Here is a 22,457-nt window from a genome sequence, read left to right as displayed (position 1 = left end):
GACTCTGTGAGTATAATCAAAATATTACCAGTGCTTATTTCTGGATGGCAGAATTGCAGATGATATTTATTTCTGCTTCGTATTTTTTCTATATTATCAAAAATTATATAGCCTTAATTGGTAAAATCATCCATGTCAGTGGTAATAAAAATAATGATAGCTTATTTATTGAGCCCTTTATACTGTGCTAGATACTGGGATAGAGGCTTCAATGTATTATCTCATTATTATCACAGCACCCCATTTGATTTCACATGTATGAGTGAGGATGAAAATTGCATACCTACTTTAACTGGACTAAAAGTATTATAAAGTTAGCAAATATATTAGAAATTATTCCATTATTTAGATACTTAAGTTTATTGTAAATTGTAGTTGCTATTATTACAATCAAATTACCCAAAAGTTTGAGAAGTTTTAATTTCATTAAATTTTTTTTTTTTTTTTTTGCAAAATACCTGAAGGTACTCTCTGGACTGGTTTTTGCTTAAATGGTGATTTAGGATCCCATGAAGCATCTACTTTTCCTCTGAATGCTATTGATTGAATGATATGAGCCTTTTTATGGTTAAAAATGGTAATCATTGATCTTCTTTCTTTTTCTGTAACTTCTGATAAATGCAAAAAGTAATGTTATTGCATAACATTATAAATAGGCAGAGTGATTCAAAATAGAACTGAATACTTTCAAGAATGTATTTATCTAAACTATGTTATATGTGAACATCCTGTCAAAATTGTTTTGTAAAGGGGCTATCACAGTTCACAAGACAGAGCTTAATCCTTCAGTCTAATGCATCCCAAACACCCTTTAACACATCACCAAGGATGATTAAAATTTTAGCATGAAACATCCTTTCATTTCCTCAAGGCTATTAGAAAGGAGAAGTATAACTGTAAGTTTCTGATGTATCCTATAGAAAGTGGTTACTCAGTAATAAATTATTAAGAATGTTCAAACCTGTAGAGACAGAAAGGTAAGTAGATAGATAATATAGCATTTGGGGGCAAAATAGGCCTCAAAAAATGTTAAGCGTAATATGCTGAGGTTGATTGTGTGTGTGTGCATGTGGCACATAGAAATCTGACATACTATCTTGAAGGTGTATTCATAAAGAAGTCATCATTCATTGTATGTTTCAATATATACATATTTACAGAATTTTAAGAAGCATGACTTTTAGAACTTAAATAGGCCTTATGAGATTTATTCCAATTCCCTCACTTTTGAGATAAGAAACTAAGGTGCCGGGAGGTAAACGATTTGGCATCCAACCTGTTAATGTCAAAACCAGGACCAGAAGGACCACTTTCCTCATGCTCAGTTAGAGGGGCTTTCTAATAAAGTAGTAAAGAGATGTGAATTTCTAAATCAGGGCACATTTTAGAGAGCAAATCTTTCAAAAATAAGTAATTGAAAAACTTTCATTTACAAAGACAATTATTCAAAGGTATATTTTTTACAAAAACGTATTTTCAAAGGTAGTCTTCATTTATAACCACTGAGCTATAAGACTACTTCTCAAATATTTCTTTGCAAGAAGGAAGGGTCCTTACGATTTCGGTCAAGCAGCTCCACTCCTGGAAGGTGGTAGATGATATATAAACGATACAGGTTATATTGGCACAAAGGATTTTGGTATAGACCTGCAAATGAAGAATCCAAAATAAAATGTCAGACTTCAAAATCAGTTTCACGTATCACTTATAAAATATGAAAAATTAAGAGATTCATATAAAACATAAGAACTTATAAAGCTGTTCTTCATATCCAGCAACAGACCCATTAAACCTTTACTTAGAGCAGCAGTTAATTTTTCTATCTGTTAAATTCGTTCATTCAACAAATATTAACCAAGTGCTTGCTATCTACTAGGAACTGTGCTAAAGGCTATGATCATATCATTGACCCAAGTCTGCCACAAATGAGGGAAATTTTTAACATGTCCATAAATAAATTAGTAAATGAAGAACTAGATATCAGCGCTATTGGAGTTTTGAGGCTACTTTTTATTAAAATATCACTTGGTAGTCTTCTTTTGGTCTCCAAGTTCACAAGGGTGCATGCGTGAAGATAGGCAGAGACACAACATCTTGCTCTAATAGAATTTATTTCCTCCACACCATTGCTTATAGTTCAGAATGTGTCAATAGTAGTTTCAGATCTCAGCAGGACCAAAGCTGAGCAGATGTGGCTCTTGCATTTTGTCTATCTCTGGTCAGGCACGTGCACTTCTGAGATCCTGGTGTGCAGGTGCCAGGATTTGCGATAAACTGCACTTCCTAATGCAGTGGTTGGAAAAAGGAGGCATGTGGATGCAGAAGAAGCCCTGGCACTTCTGACATCATATCCCCTGGGAATCAGCACATAGGTGTTTTTAAACATCTTCAACTAGAAGTTGTGAGGGCTTTATTTTTTTTAAAATGATATTTTCCCTATTCATCCTAGATGACAATAAACATATTTTTTTCAGCACAATGTAAAATAAAACTTTAATGATTTTCAGTTGGGCATTTTTTTTTTTTTTTTTTTTTTATGACAGAGTCTTGCTCTTGTTGCCAGGCTGGAGTGCAATGGCATGATCTTGGTTCACTGCAACCTCTGCCTCCCGGGTTCAAGCGATTCTCCTGCCTCAGCCTCCTGAGTAGCGGGTATTACAGGCGCCTGCCACCACACCTAGCTAATTTTTGTATTTTTAGTAGAGACGGGGTTTTGCCATGTTGGCAAGGCTGGTCTCAAACTCCTGACCTCGTCATCCGCCTGCCTTGGCCTCCCAAAATGCTGGGAATACAGGCATGAGCCACTGTGCCTGGCCGGGCATCTTTAGTTATTCGGATTCTGCCTACCTACGCGCAATTTCTAGGAAATACTTCTGAAAATACAACTAATGAGGAGAACCACTAGATGGCAGTAAGAGAAAGAGCTCCAGCTACTGCACAACTACTTCACTCAAAATGAAGCTCACTTAATGTACATGTGAAATTTAAGAATACTGTTGTAGACTATTCATAAAATACAAAGAGGTTTGATAAAGGCCTGAAAATAGTAAGCATTAGAACCTCTGAAAAAAACTGATTAATATTTATAAAGAGCAGTTTGTAACATAAAGAAGATTGGGGTGGGTGCATGCTTAAAAGATAACAAACTAGATAAAAACTTTAAAAAGGTCAATGATCTGGAAGTTTTCTCTGTAGTAATAAAACATTCTGATATTTGTTGTATAAACACAACTTTTTCTGGCTAATAAAAGCGTTATATATAGCTATTCCCTGTGGGAAACACGAGCTTTGGAGGGACATAAAGCAGGCAATGGAAGACACCTGGTGCATAATAAACAAAAGTTACAGGAATGAGGAAAGGCATACAGGAAAATGTAGAGCCAGGAGCCACAGAGAAATTTAAAAGAAAGGAAATATGTATGTAATGGAGAAAATGAGAAGACAAAACAATTTTTTTTCAAGATTTCTTAAGTGACAGAAAATGGTCTGAAATTTATTCTTAAAAGAGAAGCATTTTAAAGTGGTAACAAATAATTATAACTGAAGGACAGGGAATAGAACAGATGTATATCAAACCACTAATAAGGACAGATTTTAAAAGAGTCATAAGGATCATGAATTGTAGTTGGAGCCAGAGAAAGTAAAGAAAAGGACCCTCTTCAAGGATATAAAAGCAAAGCATAATTGTTTTTCATGAGAACTCAGAAGGAAGAAAAAGTCACAGATGCTTTAGCACAGAAGTCTGCTTTGTGGTTATTGTCTTGGGGAATCACATCTGACACCTCATAACCCTGTTACACATTATAGCATCTGGAAGTAGAGTCTGCCTTTACATATGACGTTAATGGAAAATGTACTAACATCTTTCAATGACATTTTCTCTAGGTGCACCCTTCATCTTTTCTTTTCCCGCTGAGGACATTACTATCCATTTCATTTCATTTCTTGGCTTTTTCTGCTAATCTTTGGTTAAGTAACTTCTATATGGAAATTCAAAAACTAGCTTCAGCTAAATAAAACACAAAACTTGGATTTACTACTGTTACATTACTTATTAACAACATACTGATACTAAAAACTCTATGGACTTGTGGTTGACCATTCATCTCATCGTAAAGTCAAAACTGAATGACACAAAATCAGAAATCTGAACTGTTAGCCCAGCCTCTGCTTAAATTAACTTAAAAACATTGAATTAAATAACTTGAAAGGCATTTCGTCATTATTATTCACTGTTTCCTAGCTCTTAAATTTTAGAAGGAAGCAATCTTATTTTTAACTCTCTTTTTTCCTTCTATACTATGAAACATTTAACATTTTGGATTTATGAGTTTTGGATTGATGCTACTAAAATCAACATAAATTAAATGTCTAAGATGTGAAATCGGTTTCCTGTGTCTGAATGTTCTGAAAGCCTTCTATGATGTATGGGCACATTCTTTTAGAAACTATGAAGAGAAATTGCTTACACTTTCACTTTCAATAGGTTAATACTATTTAATCCACCTTCCCTCCAGGCTACTTACAGTGTACACCTCAGTGGCGCCAGCACTGTCTTGCTTATCTTAATTTGGGATTCTGAGTCTAAGCAATTTACATTTACCCAATGATATATCAAAATGTCTCTACTACCTTACCACACAAGCTTGACTTACATGAGTCACGTGTATGAAGCTACTTATTATCAAGACAGAAGGAGGAAAAAGATATCTAAATAATTGGCTCCAGTTACTTTTTTGTAAACTTTTAAAGCAGTATTTAAAATCATTATTTAAATGAACCCCAATGTTTTTAAGGCTGCCTTCGAAGAAAGTTGATGTAATGAATAAGAGACCAACATCCCAATTTTACTATATGGGAAAAAGAAAATGACATGGAGAAGTTAAAAGCCTATAGAGAGCAGCCTGTGGAAGGAAGTTCAGCTGTCAATAATCAGATACCAGGATTGTGAGGCTCTGGGTCAAGCTTACTTAGTAAGGTCAGCATCTCCATTGTTAATCATCATCTTGTTTTAACTAAAAATCTGGTGGCCACCACACACCATGTGCTTTTTACTGAATATGGAAATCACCCCTGATTGTAAAAGGCAAACTAGGATAAAGCAGAGGATCGAGAGAGGAGGGATCAGAACATTATCTTTTTCAGGACAAACAGTAGTGAAAAACACTGTTGGTTCTTTTTCTTTGCTGAATTGTTTTGTCTTTTGGGAGGGGTGGTCCCACCTGGAAGGGTATTATAGGAAAAGAGGCTCAAAGGAAGGGACAGTGGAGATCCTAGACCCACCCCATCTCCCAGCATCCCTCTGCACCCCTGGCTTTTTGCCATCAGCAGTGGATTGGGGCCACTGCTAAAGACAAAGGCAGACAATGTTTAAAAGCAATACCTGTGGAAACTTGGAGACCCTCTCTCGAAAGGAGGAGCTCCCTGTTCCCAATGCTGATTCCTGGAAGCTCCAGTAGGAAGCAGGTCTTAACAATTATGGCATGCAGGAGTCTTAAGCATACTTTCCAACAGTGGAGCTTAATAAAACAGAAAATTAGAAAGAAATGAGAAAACTGAAGGTTTAGAACAGGAGACTGGCTTAAGCATTTTGATGCTGTGGCTTTTGGTGGTGGGTTTTTTCCCTTAGTATTGGAAAGGGGGCAGGAGTTAATGAAAGCCGTCAGCCACATGTGGATTCTGATTTAGAAAGAATTTGGAGGAGGGAAGGGAAGGGAAGAGGAAAACTGAGTTGGAAAGAGAGGGTGTGGAAAGGTAGACTGCCTGGAGAGAAGAGGTGGAGTCCCCTGACTCTGCCCAGAAGACAGGAATTCCAGTTCCCAGGACCTCACACTCTGCAGCTGGTTTAGGCCTCCCTGAAGCTCTCAGCCATGCGTCTCCTAGGCAATCCTTGGCAATTCTCCTCATAAATGCCAATGGAAAGTGCAATGCTGAGAATGGATTAGTGTTTTGCCCTTCAGGCTATTTTCTCACCCTCTGAAGAACTTGTCATTTAAGTGGAATAATAACAACACTTTATAGTTGCACATGGATTTACAACTTAAAAAGACAAAAATGACCACATTTGAAAACACATAGATTTCTCATTTTAGTGAATGAGCTAAAGCTAATCTGTGATTGCAAATGAGGCTCATAGAAACTTAATCTGAAGACATGACTGCACAAATAACATTAGTTGTCTAATAAATACAAACTATTTTCCATGCAACATCTTTAACCAAAATGGGACATGAGTTCAAAATGTGAATTTTTAGAAAACGCTTTTTGTTTTTTGTAATTGGACATAGCATTTTCTCCATCTCAAACAAATGATCCCACAACAAGATTCTCAACTGGAAAATTACAGCTACATAACTTGAATTGCGTCACTATGATTTTAAATAGTGGTCATAAACTATTGTGACTGGTAATGATATGGACATTATACTACCAGGCTGGTATTTAAAAACTAGAAAACTCCCACCCCTCATGCCTGGCACAATTCTATGCTCACATACACCCTTGACAAGTGGGGCATGGGCTAGATTTCAGGATCCATTCGGTCCTGGGCTGGGCACCTTTGTTCAGGGCATAACCTTGTTTATTACTATGGGCATAACTCTGTTTATTACTATGGGAGTAAGCTTGTTTACTACTCTCCACATGTTGTTTTATAACAAGTTTCCCCAAATTATAGAGTTTTTAAAGTAGCAAATCATTTTGCATCAAACCCCTTCAACTCTAAGAAATATTTAGGCTGAGAAATATTTATACAAATTTGTAAGCCCTATATGGGTATAGACTGGGTCTTTCTTGTTCAAATTTGAGTCCTATTATCTAGAATAGTATCATGTAGTGAATGTGTGATAAACATTTATTAAATGAATGAATGAATAAATTATAAATATTTATTGAATGAATGAATAAATAAATAAATGATAAGTAAAACAAGGCATGAATTTGTGTTTCAACATTCCTTAAGAGTTTGGTTAAATCTGTGAGCTTTGCATTTCCATGATTAAAGGGAATAATTCTAGTCACATCATAGGATGCTGTAAAGATTTAAATGAGACTATAATAAAACATTTTTTTCAACAAGAAAGACATTCAAACATGTTACTGTATGATTATTATTTAAAATAGCAGTTGTTTTCTTGAATCTATTAGCAGAATTTCGAGAGTGGATGCAACTCATTTCATTATCTGATTTACATAATCCACAATAAAACAATTTTTTTCTTATTTTAGAATTTCAATTTTTGTTGTTGCTTCAAAATAACATTAATGGTGAGAAATGTTTTCTTAAAAAGTGTTTACAGAGTTATCCTAATGTTTAAAGCAACCCTGAGAGGTAGCTGTCAGCCCATTTTATAGAAAAACAAAGGTAAGTGTCCTAGGTCTAGCATAACTAGTCTTTTAATTATAGCAGCATTTTTTCAGCAGATATGGGCCAGGTAACTCAAATATGCAGGCCAATTCTTTCACAGAAGATCCAAAAGCTGTAAAAAAAACTTCTGACAGCAGGCAGCCTTCTCATATCTCCAAAATGAGCATAAAATTGCCATGAACTTGGTGTACTTTTGTGATTTTAATACTTGGGTTTAAATAATCTAACTATAACAAATGAATCATTTTCCCTCAGTATAGTACATATAACTGACAACACTGAAAACATATAGAAACTTTAGTAACTCTCTCTACATTGATCTGATTATCTGATTAGAACCTTCACCATCAATACTAGTTTACAACTATTCAAAATAATCTCAGGCAATTCTGAGAAATGAATGGAAAAGGAATTTAAAAATATATCTATTGCATTACATTATCATAAAGAGGTCTCTAAACTCTAAAGTCTGAAAACCTCCTCATTGATCTGCAGGTCTTTTACCTTAGTACACCCAGAATTCTTTATCTTGAATTGTGGTTGTATACATGTTTATCTACCCTTCAAGACCATAAGCTTATTGAGAGTAGGAGTAGTGTATTATTTTTTGACTCATCTCACACTTCTTTTCAATAGTTTAGTTCCTTACTGGGTGTGATTCAATATATATGAATAAAGTTTGCTGGTCATCCAGTTGAAAGCTTACAAAGTCTTCTGTTTTTTTTTTTTTTTTTTTTGGTATCAGCCTTATTAATATACTTCATGTACCACACTATTCACCAGTTTAAACATATGATTCGTGTGTTTATAGTATATTCACAAAGTTATGCAACTTATCACCACAGTCAATTTTAGTACGTTTTATCACCCCCAAAATAACCCCACACCCTTTACTCTCTGGCTGTCACAACCCCCAATTCCTTGGCCGTTGGCAATGCTCATCTATTTAAAAACAGTTACCTCTCAGTGATGCTGTCCTATAGATGTGCCTACTTGGACACTTATATAAATGGAATCATATAATATGTGTTAAAACTTACTTTTGAGATAAAACCCAAAATAAATTTAAACATGTAAATCCTCTTGCTACTTTTGTCATTTTCATTAGACATGTGATAGATAGCATTTCACACACAAAAATTTTTCTATCTGTTGTTTTTTCAAAAGCATGTCTTAAAAGACAATAAGATCTAGTCTTATTTTCAGGAATATCTAATTTTTTTTTTTTTTTTTGAGACAGGGTCTTGCTCTGTTGCCCAGGCTAGAGTCCAGTGGCGCAATCTTGGCTCACTGCAACCTCTACCTCTCAGGTTCAAGTTGTCCTCCCGCCTCAGCCTCTTGAGTAGCTGGGATTACAGGCATGCACCACCATGCCTGGCTAATTTCGTATTTTTGTTAGAGGCAGGGGTTCACCATGTTGCTCAGGCTGGTGTTGAACTCCTGGGCTCAAGTGTCCGCCCTCCTCGGCCTGCCAAAGCACTGAGATTACAGGCGTGAGTCACAGTGCCTGGCCTAAATATCTTAATTATAAACATTGCTCCTCTAATTTTAAACTTGATAAATGGAAAAATGTCTTATGTTAATACTATTTTAATTTATGGCCATATAAAATTGCAAATTGTTACTTAGGATCTTCAGATTTAGCATTCCCTGTAATTCCTTCACTGTTGCATCAATGTTGGTTAACTCATTGTGGTGTAGCAGGAGTATATTCAATGAAGGCAAATAATGCAGGCCTAAAAAAAAAAAAAGAATATTTTTACAAGATTTTAAACATTTTTTTCAATTTTTTTATTGTAAATAAAAATAAACATTTTTAATACTAATTAACATGCTAACTAAAAAGGAAAACCTATGATAGCTGGATAAAGAAGGAATAACTATTAATAATATATTATAAATTCTTATTAAGAATACAATAAGGTATAATTCATACCATTAATTGTGATGTGGGAATACAGAGTAAATTTCTTTCCACTGTTATTGTTTTACTTTTTTTTTTGAGATGGAGTTTCACTCTTGTTGCCCAGGCTGGAGAGAAATGGCACAATCTCAGGTTACTGCAACCTCCGCCTCCTGGGTTCAAGGGATTCTCCTGCCTCAACCTCCCAAGTAGCTGAGATTACAGGTGTCCACCACCACGCCCAGCTCATTTTTGTATTTTTAGTAAAGACAGGGTTTCACCATGTTGGCCAGGCTGGTCTCGAACTCCTGACCTCAGGTTATCCACCCGCCTAGGCCTCCCAGAGTGCTGGGATTACAGGCATGAGCCCCCGTGCCCAGATTGTCTTACTTTTTAAAATGTAGCAATAATTTTGTTTGTTTGATTGATTTTGGAGGGCTTATTTTCTTTCTTCTTTTTGTTTGGTTTTGGTTTTGGATTTTTTTTTTTTTTTTTTTTTGCTTGTCAATGTTACTTAGATTTATAATGCTAGTCAAGGGAAAAATTACTCATCTCCTCCAAACTGCGTAGCTAAGTATTTTCTGTACATAACTGGAAACCAAATATTCATATTATTTTCATAGATTCTAAATTGTTTATTTTCCTACATTTTTAACATAAATGAAAGTGGGATGTGTCTTTTGATAGCCATGTCATAGCTTCATTGGCAAGATGTTCTTTCTTAGTGGTGCATGAAATCATGATGGGCCTTAAAATGTATGACATTTTTATTCTATGATATAGGATATTAAAGAAAAGTGTTTTGTACTGTACCTCCGTATTTCATGATCATGGTATGCCACGTGCTTTTATGAATGGCTTGAAATTATCAGTGTTGAGAGTGTTTTGCATATAAAATTAACTCAGAGTGAAAGCAGGAATTTGACTGGTAGAACATACGGCCAATAAAATTTCTTAAGACTATTAAGTTTTTGCATTTATCAATGCTCCCAACTATTGTTAAAATTTGCTTCCACATGTCTAGTTTATGTCTAAAATACTTGTTAAAAATTATTTTAAATTTTGAGTAAGACACATGACAATATTAAATTAGAAAAGTAATCTAATAGCACATTTCTTAATATAAAATGTACATTAAAACATTTAAAAATAGATTCCTTAATATATTTTCAACAGAAATGTTAAAACAGATTTTTGCATGTCATTAGCAATTACCATAGTTGAAAGTACTTAATTGAAAATCTATTAAATCAACAGAAAATTTAAGACATACCTTCTATCTCAAATATTGCATTGTTGTTTAGATATAGTTCTGTCAGACAATAGTTTCTAGTTAGAAATGTTATTCCATGGAGCTAAAAATGAGAGTTAGAGAACAATATACTTTTTATAATAACTGCATATATAACATAAATATAGATAACATGATATACAAAAATAATATATTTAATTATAATAAGATAATAAAAGTTTGACTTTTGCTATTATTATTTGTGACCTTTTGGTCTGGCTGTAAGTTACATTTGGATTATTTGGATTGGCTTTGAGGAGAATGTGATGAAAAGAATATTTTTAGCTAACTTAAACCTCTCTTACCACATCTTAGCCAAACTCGCTTGCCTGGCTTTCAAAACCTCTGCAACCTGGCCTTAGCTCTTTTGCGCTAACAATATTTCTTCTACTTCTGCTCCATATAGTCTCATTGGATCCGACATCACATATCTACCACCTAATATTATCATGTGCCAAGGGCTCTCTCCTTATGCTGAGGCCATTTCTGCATCTGTAGGAGTCATGATTTCCCTTTGTCTGTATGTCTTTTCTTCTTGGTACACTTGAAGTTATTTTTAAGGATTAGCCCTAGGCCAACAAGGCATACTAAACCGTGCGTGAGTGGACAGCCGCAGTAAGTTTTCACTTGCAGAAATCAGTCGAAACCAAGGGTTGATCTCCTTGTACCTTACTACTGTCTTTGTGCCCTATTTTGACCCACTTTATTTTCTCTAAACTTCTACTTGCTTCAGCACTTTGAGTCAGATTTCCTGAGTGATGGTCTAATCCTGGACTCCTTCTTTATGGCCTCGTCTATAACCATCTCCTCTTCTCTGGTTCTCTGCCCCTCTAGTAAACAGATTTCAGTTTAGCCATGGGCTCTGCAATCTGAATACACGCAGGAGGCAGCTCTGCCAGATCAGGCCCGGAACTAATAGCTCAACCAGCCACCATCTGCAATTAGAGGGCAAGGCACAGTATAATCCTGTTCATCATTCAGAGTTCATCCTTTTTCACAAAGCCTTTCCTCACAACTCCTATGCTCATGAACCTCCATTTTCTTGACCATCCCAAATGCTTACTTTGACTTGTACAGTTAATCACTTGAACACTAGAGTTTTGTGCTTTCCTTAAGGAAAAGAACCATGTTTCTTCAGCACCTTATCCTTTCTACCTCCCTACTCTCCTAACAATATAGTGAAGAAGTCACATTTACTTTTAAGGTTAGAATCAAAATTTTCATATGAAAGGAAATAGTAAAAAGTACTCTCTCAAAATTCCTCAAATGAACCATTAGGTACTGTATACATAATATGGGATATTCAATGCTAAACTGTATGTCAGAGTCATTCTGGTACCCCGTAAGGAGAACTCCTATTTTTTTAAAAATATTAACTCCATAACATCCATCAAATTTAAAAGATGTATTTGCATTGTGAAGATGAGACATGGTAGAGCCATAGAGGAGGAGCAGTTATGTTCTAAGAACTGCAGGTAAGTTAAATGTAAGCATGATAACTTTACCATTTAACACAGAATCTAGCAGGGAAAAGAGTCTCATGAAAGAGTTATTGGTCAAGTATTCAGTACTTTATGTATACAAAAATATATGTTCCTGATGGTAAATTGTTTCTTGTGTGTTTTCTAAAGCTTATCATAGGAAATATTAATTTTTTTTTTTTTTTTTGAGACGGAGTCTCACTCTGTCACACAGGCTGGAGTGCAGTGGCACAATCTCAGCTCACTGCAACCTCCTTCTCCTGGGTTCTAGGTTCAAGTGATTCTCCTACCTCAGCCTCCCAAGTAGCTGGGACTACAGGCACATGCTGCCACACCTGGCTAATTTTTTATTTTTAGTAGAGATGGGGTTTCACTATGTTGGCCAAGCTGGTCTTGAACTCCTGACCTCAGCTGATCTACCCACCTCGGCCTCCCAAAATGCTGGGATTACAAGCATGAGCCACCATGTCCGTCCAGGAACTGTTATTATTAGTTAAATAAAAATATTTTGTTCATTGATGAACAGATTCAGAAAAAGTATCCCAACCCATCTGACTTAGTGAGGATTTATTGGACTTTTTTTTTTTTTTTTTTTTTTTTTTGAGACGGAGTCTCGCTCTGTCGCCCAGGCTGGGGTGCAGTGGCCGGATCTCAGCTCACTGCAAGCTCCGCCTCCCGGGTTTACGCCATTCTCCTGCCTCAGCCTCCCGAGTAGCTGGGACCACAGACGCCCGCCACCTCGCCCAGCTAGTTTTTTTGTATTTTTTAGTAGAGACGGGGTTTCACTGCGTTAACCAGAATGGTCTCGATCTCCTGACCTCGTGATCCGCCCTTCTCGGCCTCCCAAAGTGCTGGGATTACAGGCTTGAGCCACTGCACCCGGCCTATTGGACATTTTATTCATGCCCCTCTCAAATCTCAGAAAAGCCTTTTTAGATTTGTATTTAAGGTTTGAAAACTAACTTCTTTGATGAATTTTCTTTACTTTGTTTTTATATTGGCAACATTCACAAATTAGGAAGCTATAAAAGGGACTTCGTGTGCTGTTCATCTGATTGTTCGCAGACTCATCTCCACCAAATTATGCCAGCACTCCTTCCGGAGGACCACTAGTAATTTCACCAAAGGTTTTGTTATATCATGAGAGAAGCCGTGTTTCCCCAGGGTAGGAGAAACCGTTCAAAGCCAGAAGGTGAGTGTCCCTGTTGGCTCCTTATCACTTTCTAACTTTTCCCACTGGCCTCCTGGCAGCAATTCGCTGCCTTCTGTTCTTCCTCTCACCACTCCCTGCTTTAATAGTAGCCACACTTGACATCAACGTAGGAAAAGAACGCCAGCAGAAATCATGACCTTTTCTTCTCTCTTCCTCCAGTTACCTGCCAACCACACATTAATAGAACATTACTAATTAGCTGAGACTTTAATTTCTCTTGCATTGCTCATTAAAACAAGAAGAACACTAATAAATCCCACAGTTTGACCTTGGTTATAGAATCATAGTTTTCCCACGAGCATTAACATCCTTGGACCATGATTATTGGGATTATAGGAGTGAGTTGTTTGTGAAGGTGAGGGGGAGTGAAGGGAGATAGAGTGGAGTCAAAGCCAAATCATGAGGACCTTGGGGAACTATTAAAAGATCTTGTTTAGAAATATGTCATTGCCCAATTAGATTTTAGAAAGAAAATGACCGATTTACAGGAGATAGTAAGTACGATGGCAGGAGATGAATAAGGAGGGTGTTTCCCTAATTCAGAAGAATTTGTAGTGGCCCAAAGTAGAGTAATGGTGGCAGGAGAAGAAAGGAGTGGAGGAAATTGAGGGAGTATTTCAAGGTAGAATTCAATATACATTGCAAGATAGCAAGTTGTTAAGGTCAGGAACATTATAAGACAGGCTATTGTCCTGACACTCAGTTATTATTAAAATAAAATGTTATTTATTTATTCATTTATTTTGAGATGGAGTTTCACTCTGTCACCCAGGCTGGAGTGCAATGGTGCAATCTCTACTTACTGCAACGTCCACCTCCTGGGTTCAAGCGATTCTCCTGCCTCAGCCTCCCGAGTAGCTGGGATTACAGGCGTGCGCCAGCACACCCTGCTACTTTTTTATTTTTAGTAGAGATGGGAGTTTCCCCATGTTGACCAGGCTGGTCTCAAACTCCTGACCTCAGATAATCTGCCCGCTTCGGCCTCCCGAAATGCTAGGATTACAGGTGTGAGCCACTGCGCCTGGCCATAACATGTTATTATTATTATCCATTTAGAGAAATCTGTATTACTGATTCTCAGGATTGCTGTAGGATTTATATTTAGTGTGGCATTTCACAAATCATATGTCTTAGCTTAGGCTTGGAGCATAGCAAGTGCCCAATAGATGACTATTATTTAACCATTAGTATTAATTTTATAGAACTGGGAGCTTTTATATTTAATGTAAAATACATACAGGTAATCACTAGGGTACTACTAGGCACAAATGTATACCACCATGAATTTAAAATTAAGGAAGAATTCAGGGTTTCTTAATCTCTACAGCAATCACATATATTGGACCAGATAATTCTTCGTTGGAGTTGATGGGAAAGTTGCTGCCCTGGGGTTGTACATTAGCATCCCTGGCTTCTTACTCAGTAGATGCTAGCAGCATACACATCCCAGTCAGAAATGTCTCTAGACATTGTGAAATGTCCCCTGGGAGGCAAAAACACCCCCAGTTGACAACTGCTGATTTTGATGCAAGAGAAGAAAATCCATGTATTAAGTGCTTATTATGAGCTGGGCATTAAGCTAGATGTTTTCACAGACATTATACAATATAATCCTAACAAAAGCCCAATGTTATTTATTTGACCTCCATATCCCCAGTTTACCTAGGAGAAAATCAAGGCTCAGAGAAGTTAAACAACTTTCTCAAGGTCCAGAGATCGTAAGTAGTAGCAGAGTGAACATTCAAACCCAAGTCTATCTGACTCCCAAACCAAACATTGGCATGTATTACATCATAACTGAGTTCTTTAATTTGGGGAGACTTCTTTCTAAACCATCCAGAAGTTACTAATTTGAAAATATGTTGAAGTGTATTAGTTTATTAGATTGAGCACTGGAAAATATTCGATGCATCAATTTATTCCTAGTATTTCAACAATAGTCCCAAAAGGTGTCTAAAATGCATCCAAAAATTTTGACCAGAAATGGAAAGAAGAAGAAATGTAATAATCTCTGAAAACTTTCAAATTGTAAAAATAAACAGAATGTTGCCTTACTAGTCTTTACTACAAACTCATTAGGAAGGAGTATATTATTATCTTATTTTAAGATGATGAAACTGAGGCCCAGAAAGGTTAAGTAATTTACCCAAGATTATACAGCTAGTACATGGTGGAACTGGGTAGGCTTTGACCCAGGCTCCACAGTCCCTGCTGGAAACCACTGCACCTTACTAATGTTCAGGACAGGAAGTTGAACTGTCCAGCTCAGCTCATTCTCAGACTTGGTTTGAGCCTTGACCTCCCTTGTTCTACCCACCTGATCTAACTTGACCTCTCAAGTTTTCTGGGTTCTTCTCAACAGTTGCTCTAACCAGGCTGCCATCTCTTAACTAGTTTTGAGTTCCAGGCACTGTCCTATCTTTTCCCCACCTCTTAGGTGGGGTTCTTACATTTTTTATAGGACTTTTCAGCAGAACCTAGATAGATTTATATGGTCACCAATCAATCCAAACTAAAAAAAAGATCCAACACCGGCACTAAGCAACATCATGCATAAGTAACTGCACTTGTTCTTGGCTTCTTCCACTCTTCTTTTCAGCATTCCTTTTTCTCCTCCTGGCATCTTCTTAACCCTGACCATCCCAATGTCCTCTTTTTCTGCACACTTCCTTTCTTTTCACATGCTCTGGAGTCCCATTTCTGCGTGTTCCAGAGGTAAACTATTATATTCTCCCCACCGATTAATACATTAGCCGTCTCAGGGTATTTCTTTTAAATTAGAAGATTATAATCAATGATGCTCTAATTATTGACTTTAACATCCTTGAATACGTATGGGCGATCTGAGAAAACTTTTGAACGTTCCTCAAAGTATGCTTCATAACAACTCATTATTATGAATCAGTTTTGGGGACTGAGTTGTAAAAACAGGTTTTCTCCTCTCCTCTCACACACAACACAGAAGACTTTTTTGACCAAATGTGTGGGGCTTTTATGCAGCAGACACCAACTGTGTGTCCTCCAGTTGAACTTCTGCACCATCTACCTGGAGATCGCATCAGATCTTACAGGTTCGGAGCTCAGTCCTGCAAGACTGCCCCCCCCACCCCACTTCTGATGCCAATTGCAAGCCCCCGGTTGTTTTACCTGTGCTTCTGACCAACTGGCTGTAAATTGGGGTCCCCATTACCCCCTCCCTGGACTTGAAATTTGCTAGAGTGGCACACAGACCTCAGTGAAACACTTTCATTTACTTTTTTTTTTTTTTTTAATAAAGGATATTACAAAGGATACAGATGAAGATGCAGAGGGGAAGGGATGCAGAGCTTCCATGCCCTCCCCAGGGGTACTACCCTCCAGGAACTTCCATGTGTTCAGCTATCCGGAAACTCTCTGAACCCAGTCTTTTAGGATTTGTATGAAAGCTTTGTTACATAGGCATAATTGATTAAATCATTGGCCATTGGTCATCAGTTTAACCTTCAGGCCTTCTCCCCTCCTGGAAGTAGGGCTCCTGGGAAGCAGAAGTCCCAACCTTCTAATTTTGCCTTAGTGTTTTCAATGACCAGCCCCCATCCTGAAGCTGCCTGGGAGCTGCCAACCATCAGTCACACGAAAAGATGCTTATCACTTCGAAGATTCCAAGGATTTGGGGAGTTGTATGCCAGGAAATGAGGACTGGGACTAAATATATATTTCATAACATCACAGGGACGTCCATTAAACCCAAATAGTGTCATCAATATAAAGAATGGCTTCAAAAAGTGTATTATTATTGGCTCGTAGGTGGCCACTTGGTTCTGGTGTCTTCATGTGATCTCTGTCTATGTGCATATGTCTAGTCTCTGGCTTTCTTTGTCCTAGTCTCCTTTTGTTATAAAGATTTTAGTCATATTGGATTAGGTCCCACCCTAATGACCCATTTTAGCTTAATCACCTCTTTAAATGCCCTGTTCCCACATACAGCCACATTCTAAGAGACTGGGAATTAGGGCTTGAACATATGAATTTGAGGGAGACCCAATTCAGTTCATAACAAAAAGCTAACAAAAAAGTCAAACAAATATAAACTCCAGGGAATTGAAGGAAGTATAATCAAGGAAAACATAAAGCTGAATACATGGCTTAGCTCTGAATAGCATATTTTGTCATAACAATATACCAGTGAATATTGATTTAACCAAAATTACAATACAACCGCATCAGGAGAATGGGGAATGGAAAGTATGCATGTGTGTGGTAGAAGTGAGGGCAGGAAAGAGAAAGAATTAAATGCTCATTTCCTTAGTGAAAATTCAATAGCTATTTTCTAGAAAAGAAAAATCAAGAAGTAGCAGCAATACCAGCAAGTGACTTAGAGAAAAGCTGATAAGTAACAAAAGATCACTTAAAATAATTGAAAATTGTTGCAACTGGGAAATGACAAGTGAGGGCAGACGTGCACAACCCTTGCTAACTTAGAGAATTAGCCAATTCTTTCAACTAATACTATATGTTTATATAGCTATGTTAAGAACAACATGAAGAAAAGGAGTAAGGAGGTTGGGTCTTACTGTTTATTCTGTGACTACTGTGTGCAAGTTTCTTTGATTAGTGCTTTACACTTGTCATCTCATTTATTTTTCATGCCAACCCCGGAAGCAGTCTGAAAGAATAAATACCCCATATTGTCTAAGGAGAACATCGTTTTAGAGATATTATGTGATTTGTTGTATATTATTAGCTGGTTAGTGATAGGACCATAGCTATACTCCAGTTCCCAGTTCCACATCGTTTTTTATTTTATTTTTTGAGATAGGGTCTCACTGTGTTGCCCAGGTTGGAGTGAAGTGGTGCGATCACAGCCACTGCAGCCTCATTTACCCGGACTCAAGCATCCTCCCACCTCAGCCTCCCAAGTAGCTGGGACTACAGGCACACACCACCATGCATGGCTAATTTTAAAAATTTTCATGGAGATGTGGTCTATTTTTCCCAGACTGGTCTTAGATTCCTGGCCTCAAGCAACCCTCTAATCATGGCCTCCCAAAGTACTGGGATTACAAGCATGAGCCACCTCACCTGAAAACATCTGTTAATTTAACAACTCTCGTTTCCTGGTACTCTAACAGGAATCATTAGTGCAGATATTAGTACTATTCCTTTTACTTTTATCTTTCTAAACATTAATAAAAGATGGGATACACTTGTACCTTTTTGACTGTGTAGCATCTAAAACTCCTCCGCACAATTTGAGGATTTCTTGTCTAATAAGTCTTGGTGGCAATCAGAAACTACACCCCATTATACAAGATATTTGATTTTCCAGACTTCTGGCAGGTAGGGCATGGATTCATGATCTTGATGCACCCACTCTGAACTTCTAATCAAGAACTAGTCATACAAAGAAGTGGAGACAGTTGAAAGTTAATTCTGGTGGTGGTAGAGATGGAGAGAAAAAATATTGCTTTCCATAGTAGTGGAAATGGTGGCAGTGGTGACAGTGGATGTGTCCAGTGGCTGGTGCTGGTGACACCAACAGTACAAGCCACTGCTTCTATTGTTAATTGTTTTTCCACAAACAGTGTTTGTGAAAAGTAGTTCTGTGACAAGGTTTTGACCATGGCTCCCTTTGATTTTGAGAACTTTCTGAACTTGATTCTCAAGCTCCATAATAGCTATCCAATATCTTTTCGATAAATTATTTTTCTGCTTAAATCGGCCAAAGCATGCTTCTGTCATGTGAACTTCTGTTACCTTAACTAGTACTCATGCAAAGAAATATTCTTAGCCATGGTGTCCAATAAACAGAAACTGACATTTTCAAATGAACAAAAAGTAAAATACTAAACAAAATATTATCAACTTGCCCTCCTCAAATTTATAAATGGTGACTAATTACAATCCATTTTGGATTCACTGACAAAATGAAAATGTTGTATTTATGAAAAAATATTAGACTTTTAATTTACTTATTCTTCCACTCAGCAAACATTTGTTGAGCATCTACTATGTGCCAGACTCCGTGCTAAGTTCTGGGGGAAGAGCCATGAAGAAAATAGACAAAAATCTCCGCTTTTATTGTAGTAGGGAAAGATTAAATAAATAATACATACAATGAGTAAATTATATATTATGACCTAAGTTGATAAGTGCTATGTGAAAAAAATGAAACTTGGAGATTGTGTTGTGGAATCTGGCTTCACCAGCCAGAAACCTCTATGGCCAGTGGTGCCTTTGCCTGAGTTTTGCTCTGGCCTGCTGGGCTGGTTCTGCCGAATCAGCCTGGAAGGCTGTGCTCAGCTCCTGCTACCAGCTTGGATCCCATGCCTGTCAAGGGTGAGCGAGGCACAGAGCACTGAGAGGCGTGTGAGCAAGTGTGGGGTCCAGTCGGCTGTAGCAGGACAGGCAGCTCCAGGGGTTGGCATGGGCGCCAGCTTCCTGTGAGGCTGTGGTTGCACCAGGTGTGTCATAAGCAGCTTCCACGACTGACACGGGAATGTGGCGTGGTATCCAGAAGTTTGAAGATGCCAGGAACTGCAGAACCCTAAAGAGGGTGTCACAGCCCTGGTTTGGGGAGCTCCTAGGTCCGGGTTTCCCAAAAGGCCTCAAGTCTTCTCTCCTTCTCTCTTCTCTCCTCTCTTCTCTCCTTCTCTCTTGTCTCCTTCTTGTCACCCACAATGTGGCAGGCAAGGGGCGTGTTTTCAGCCCTGTTTGTGTTATGGCTCTTTTAGCCCCGCCATTCAGTGAGTCTCAAGTTCTTGTCCTACATCCAGGAAGAATGAGTTACACAGACAACTGGAGGGTATGCAAGACAAAGGGTAGCTTTACTGAGCAATAGACCACCTTACAGAAGACCTGCAGTGGGCATCTCCTGTCCATAGCAAGGGTGCCCTAACAAGTGTCCAGCTCTCAGCAGAGAAGATAGCTCCTCTCTGCAGCTGGTCATCCTGTTGTCTCCTCAAGTCTGACTGAGTTCAGGGCTTTTATGGGCCCTAGAGGGGAGGAAGTGCTTGCTGATTGGTTCATGGGCAGCCACAGGCAGGCTTGGAAAAGGTACCATAAGTTTTCACTCTGGTCCATGGGACTGAAAGCCCAGCCCTCAGCCTTTAGGCCCTCTCTAACTTGAAGGCGGGGCTTCACTGGGGACCTGCTACCTTCTGCCCAGGAGCCTGTGTGCCTCCTGCCACTGTTCATGGAGCTCAGGTGGTTCATGTCAAGGGGCACCTGCAGGTCAGTGCCCAGCTGCCCTCAGCTCCTCTTTAGCCTCCCTCCCACACTTCTTGGTGCCCAAAGTCTGGAGGGGGCCGAGGTGGCAGGGGGCTGGCATACCAGCATTGCTTGAGTGTGTGTACCCCCAGCCAGGTTGTGACAGCTCCCGGGCTAGGGCTCAACTTTGCTCTGTTATCGGAGTGGGTGCTGACAGCAGGGAGAAACCAGACAGCAGGAGGAGGCACTTCTGAGCCTGCAGGTGTAAGAGGGGCCTTCCTGGGTGCAGGGAGATGCCTGGATCCACAGTGGCAGTTTGGGCAGCTGCAGCTATGCCTGGGAGGATGGGGCTCCTGCCTACTCCCAGCTCCCAAGAGCACAGGGGTACACAGGTTGCAGCCATGGCTTGGGCAGCTGCAGTTGTGCCTGGGGAGCTCCCGCCGTCTCTGTGGAATATGGCACCACCCAAGTCCCAGCTCTGCTTTGGAACCCCTCTCTGCCCCCCACTCCATGCCCAACCACACTGCTCCTCCACCGGTGGGTGACTTGGCCTGGCCCCATTGCGGCAGCTCCCAGGGTGACAGGCTCTGGTGGGGTCTCCCAGGGTTGGGCTCCAGGACCTTTCCACCTCCCCTCCATGTTTTCCGGGCTGTGTCTTCAGCTGGGTAATCACAGGTTCCCAAGATATGGCAAGGAGGGAGGTTAAGGCCACACTGGAGGCTCTGGGCCTGGGAGCGGGTCCTGCCTGGCTGTGCGAGGGTGGAGGCGGTACAATTGGATGGGGGGCACCACTGCTGCTCCCACAGCTGCTCCTGCTGCCACTGTCCACACCTCCCTGGTGCAGCTGGTGTAATGTCAGCAGCTGCTCCAAACGGCCTGCCGCCGCCATCAATTGGAAGTGGTAGAGTGAGGTGGTGTTACATTTTAGTGGGGTTGGACAGAGTAGGCCTTATGGAGGAGGCAATGTTTGAACAGACTGTTGATGACAGGGAGGGAGAGGGCCACTGGAATATCTGTAGGAACAGCACTGGGGACAAGCCAGTGCACAGGTCCCGAGACAGTGTAGTGCCTGGGGTGGCTAAACCAGAATGAGCCAGGGAGAGATGGCAGGTAATAAGGTCAGAGAGAGAACCAGAGGCCCAATGTGTATAGGACCTTGTTGGTTACTGTAAGAAGTTGGCTGAATATAACAGAAAACCATCAGTGGTTTTGGGCAGAGGAGTAACATATTTTCACTTAGGTTTCCACAGATCACTCTGCTGCTGTATTGAATGATTCTCAGTGGAGGTGGGGGGGAATTTTGCCCCCCAGGGAGCATTTGACAATATCTGGAAATATTTTTGCTTGCCACTCCTGGGGAGCATCTCCTGGCATTAATGGGTAGAGGCCAGGGATGCTGCTAAGCACCCTAAAATGCACAGGACATACTCCACCACCAAGAATTATCCAGGTCAGACCGGGCGCGATGGCTCACGCCTGTAATCCCAGCATTTTAGGAGGCCGAGACAAGTGGATCACGAGGTCAGGGGATCGAGACCATCCTGGCTAACACGGTGAAACCCCATCTCTACTAAAAATACAAAAATATTAGCTGGGCGTACTGGCGCGCGCCTGTAGTCCCAGCTACTCAGGAGGCTGAGGCAGGAAAATGGTGTCAACCGGGGAGGCGGAGCGTGCAGTGAGCCGAGATAGCTCCTCTGCACTCCAGCCTGGGTGACAGAGCCAGACTCCGTCTCAAAAAAAAAAAAAAAAAAAAAAGAATTATCACAATAGTAGCAAGGTTGAAAAACCTTAGGAGCAAAGACGCATACATACACCAGTGATTAAACGACATGATGAAATTCTGAAAAATTCTGGACTTACGTGTTAATTAAAACGGTATGTTATTGTATGTTTAGTACTGAAATTCCAGTATGCACTAAATTTACATAGAACATGAAACATTAGTTGGGAAGCATTTTAATAATATACCCTGAATTATATAGGAGTAATAAAAGAAACATTTCAACATACTT

At 39.3% G+C, this 22,457-nt stretch overlaps 1 protein-coding gene across 2 annotated transcripts in view; it reads right to left on the bottom strand.

Moving 5' to 3' along the window:
• The window catches only part of LRRC72 (leucine rich repeat containing 72), a 45,738-nt gene that overhangs the window by 8,003 nt on the left and 15,278 nt on the right, over nucleotides 1–22,457 (bottom strand). The window contains exons 4-7 of one of the 2 annotated variants that reach the window (XM_033193730.1): nucleotides 10,543–10,624; nucleotides 8,992–9,102; nucleotides 1,558–1,647; nucleotides 459–611 (exon numbers count right to left, since the gene is read on the bottom strand). In XM_033193730.1, coding sequence (XP_033049621.1) covers nucleotides 459–611; nucleotides 1,558–1,647; nucleotides 8,992–9,102; nucleotides 10,543–10,624 — 436 coding nt within the window. The remainder of the gene's footprint in view (nucleotides 1–458; nucleotides 612–1,557; nucleotides 1,648–8,991; nucleotides 9,103–10,542; nucleotides 10,625–22,457) is intronic. The other variant, XM_033193731.1, reaches the window with a different exon arrangement.

This window comes from Trachypithecus francoisi, unplaced genomic scaffold (assembly GCF_009764315.1).
Source record: "Trachypithecus francoisi isolate TF-2019V2 unplaced genomic scaffold, Tfra_2.0 Lachesis_group4, whole genome shotgun sequence".
In the NCBI taxonomy this organism is placed as follows: domain Eukaryota; kingdom Metazoa; phylum Chordata; class Mammalia; order Primates; family Cercopithecidae; genus Trachypithecus; species Trachypithecus francoisi.
The sequence above is the reverse complement of the archived record's forward strand: the minus strand, read 5'-3'. Positions and strand labels throughout refer to the sequence as shown.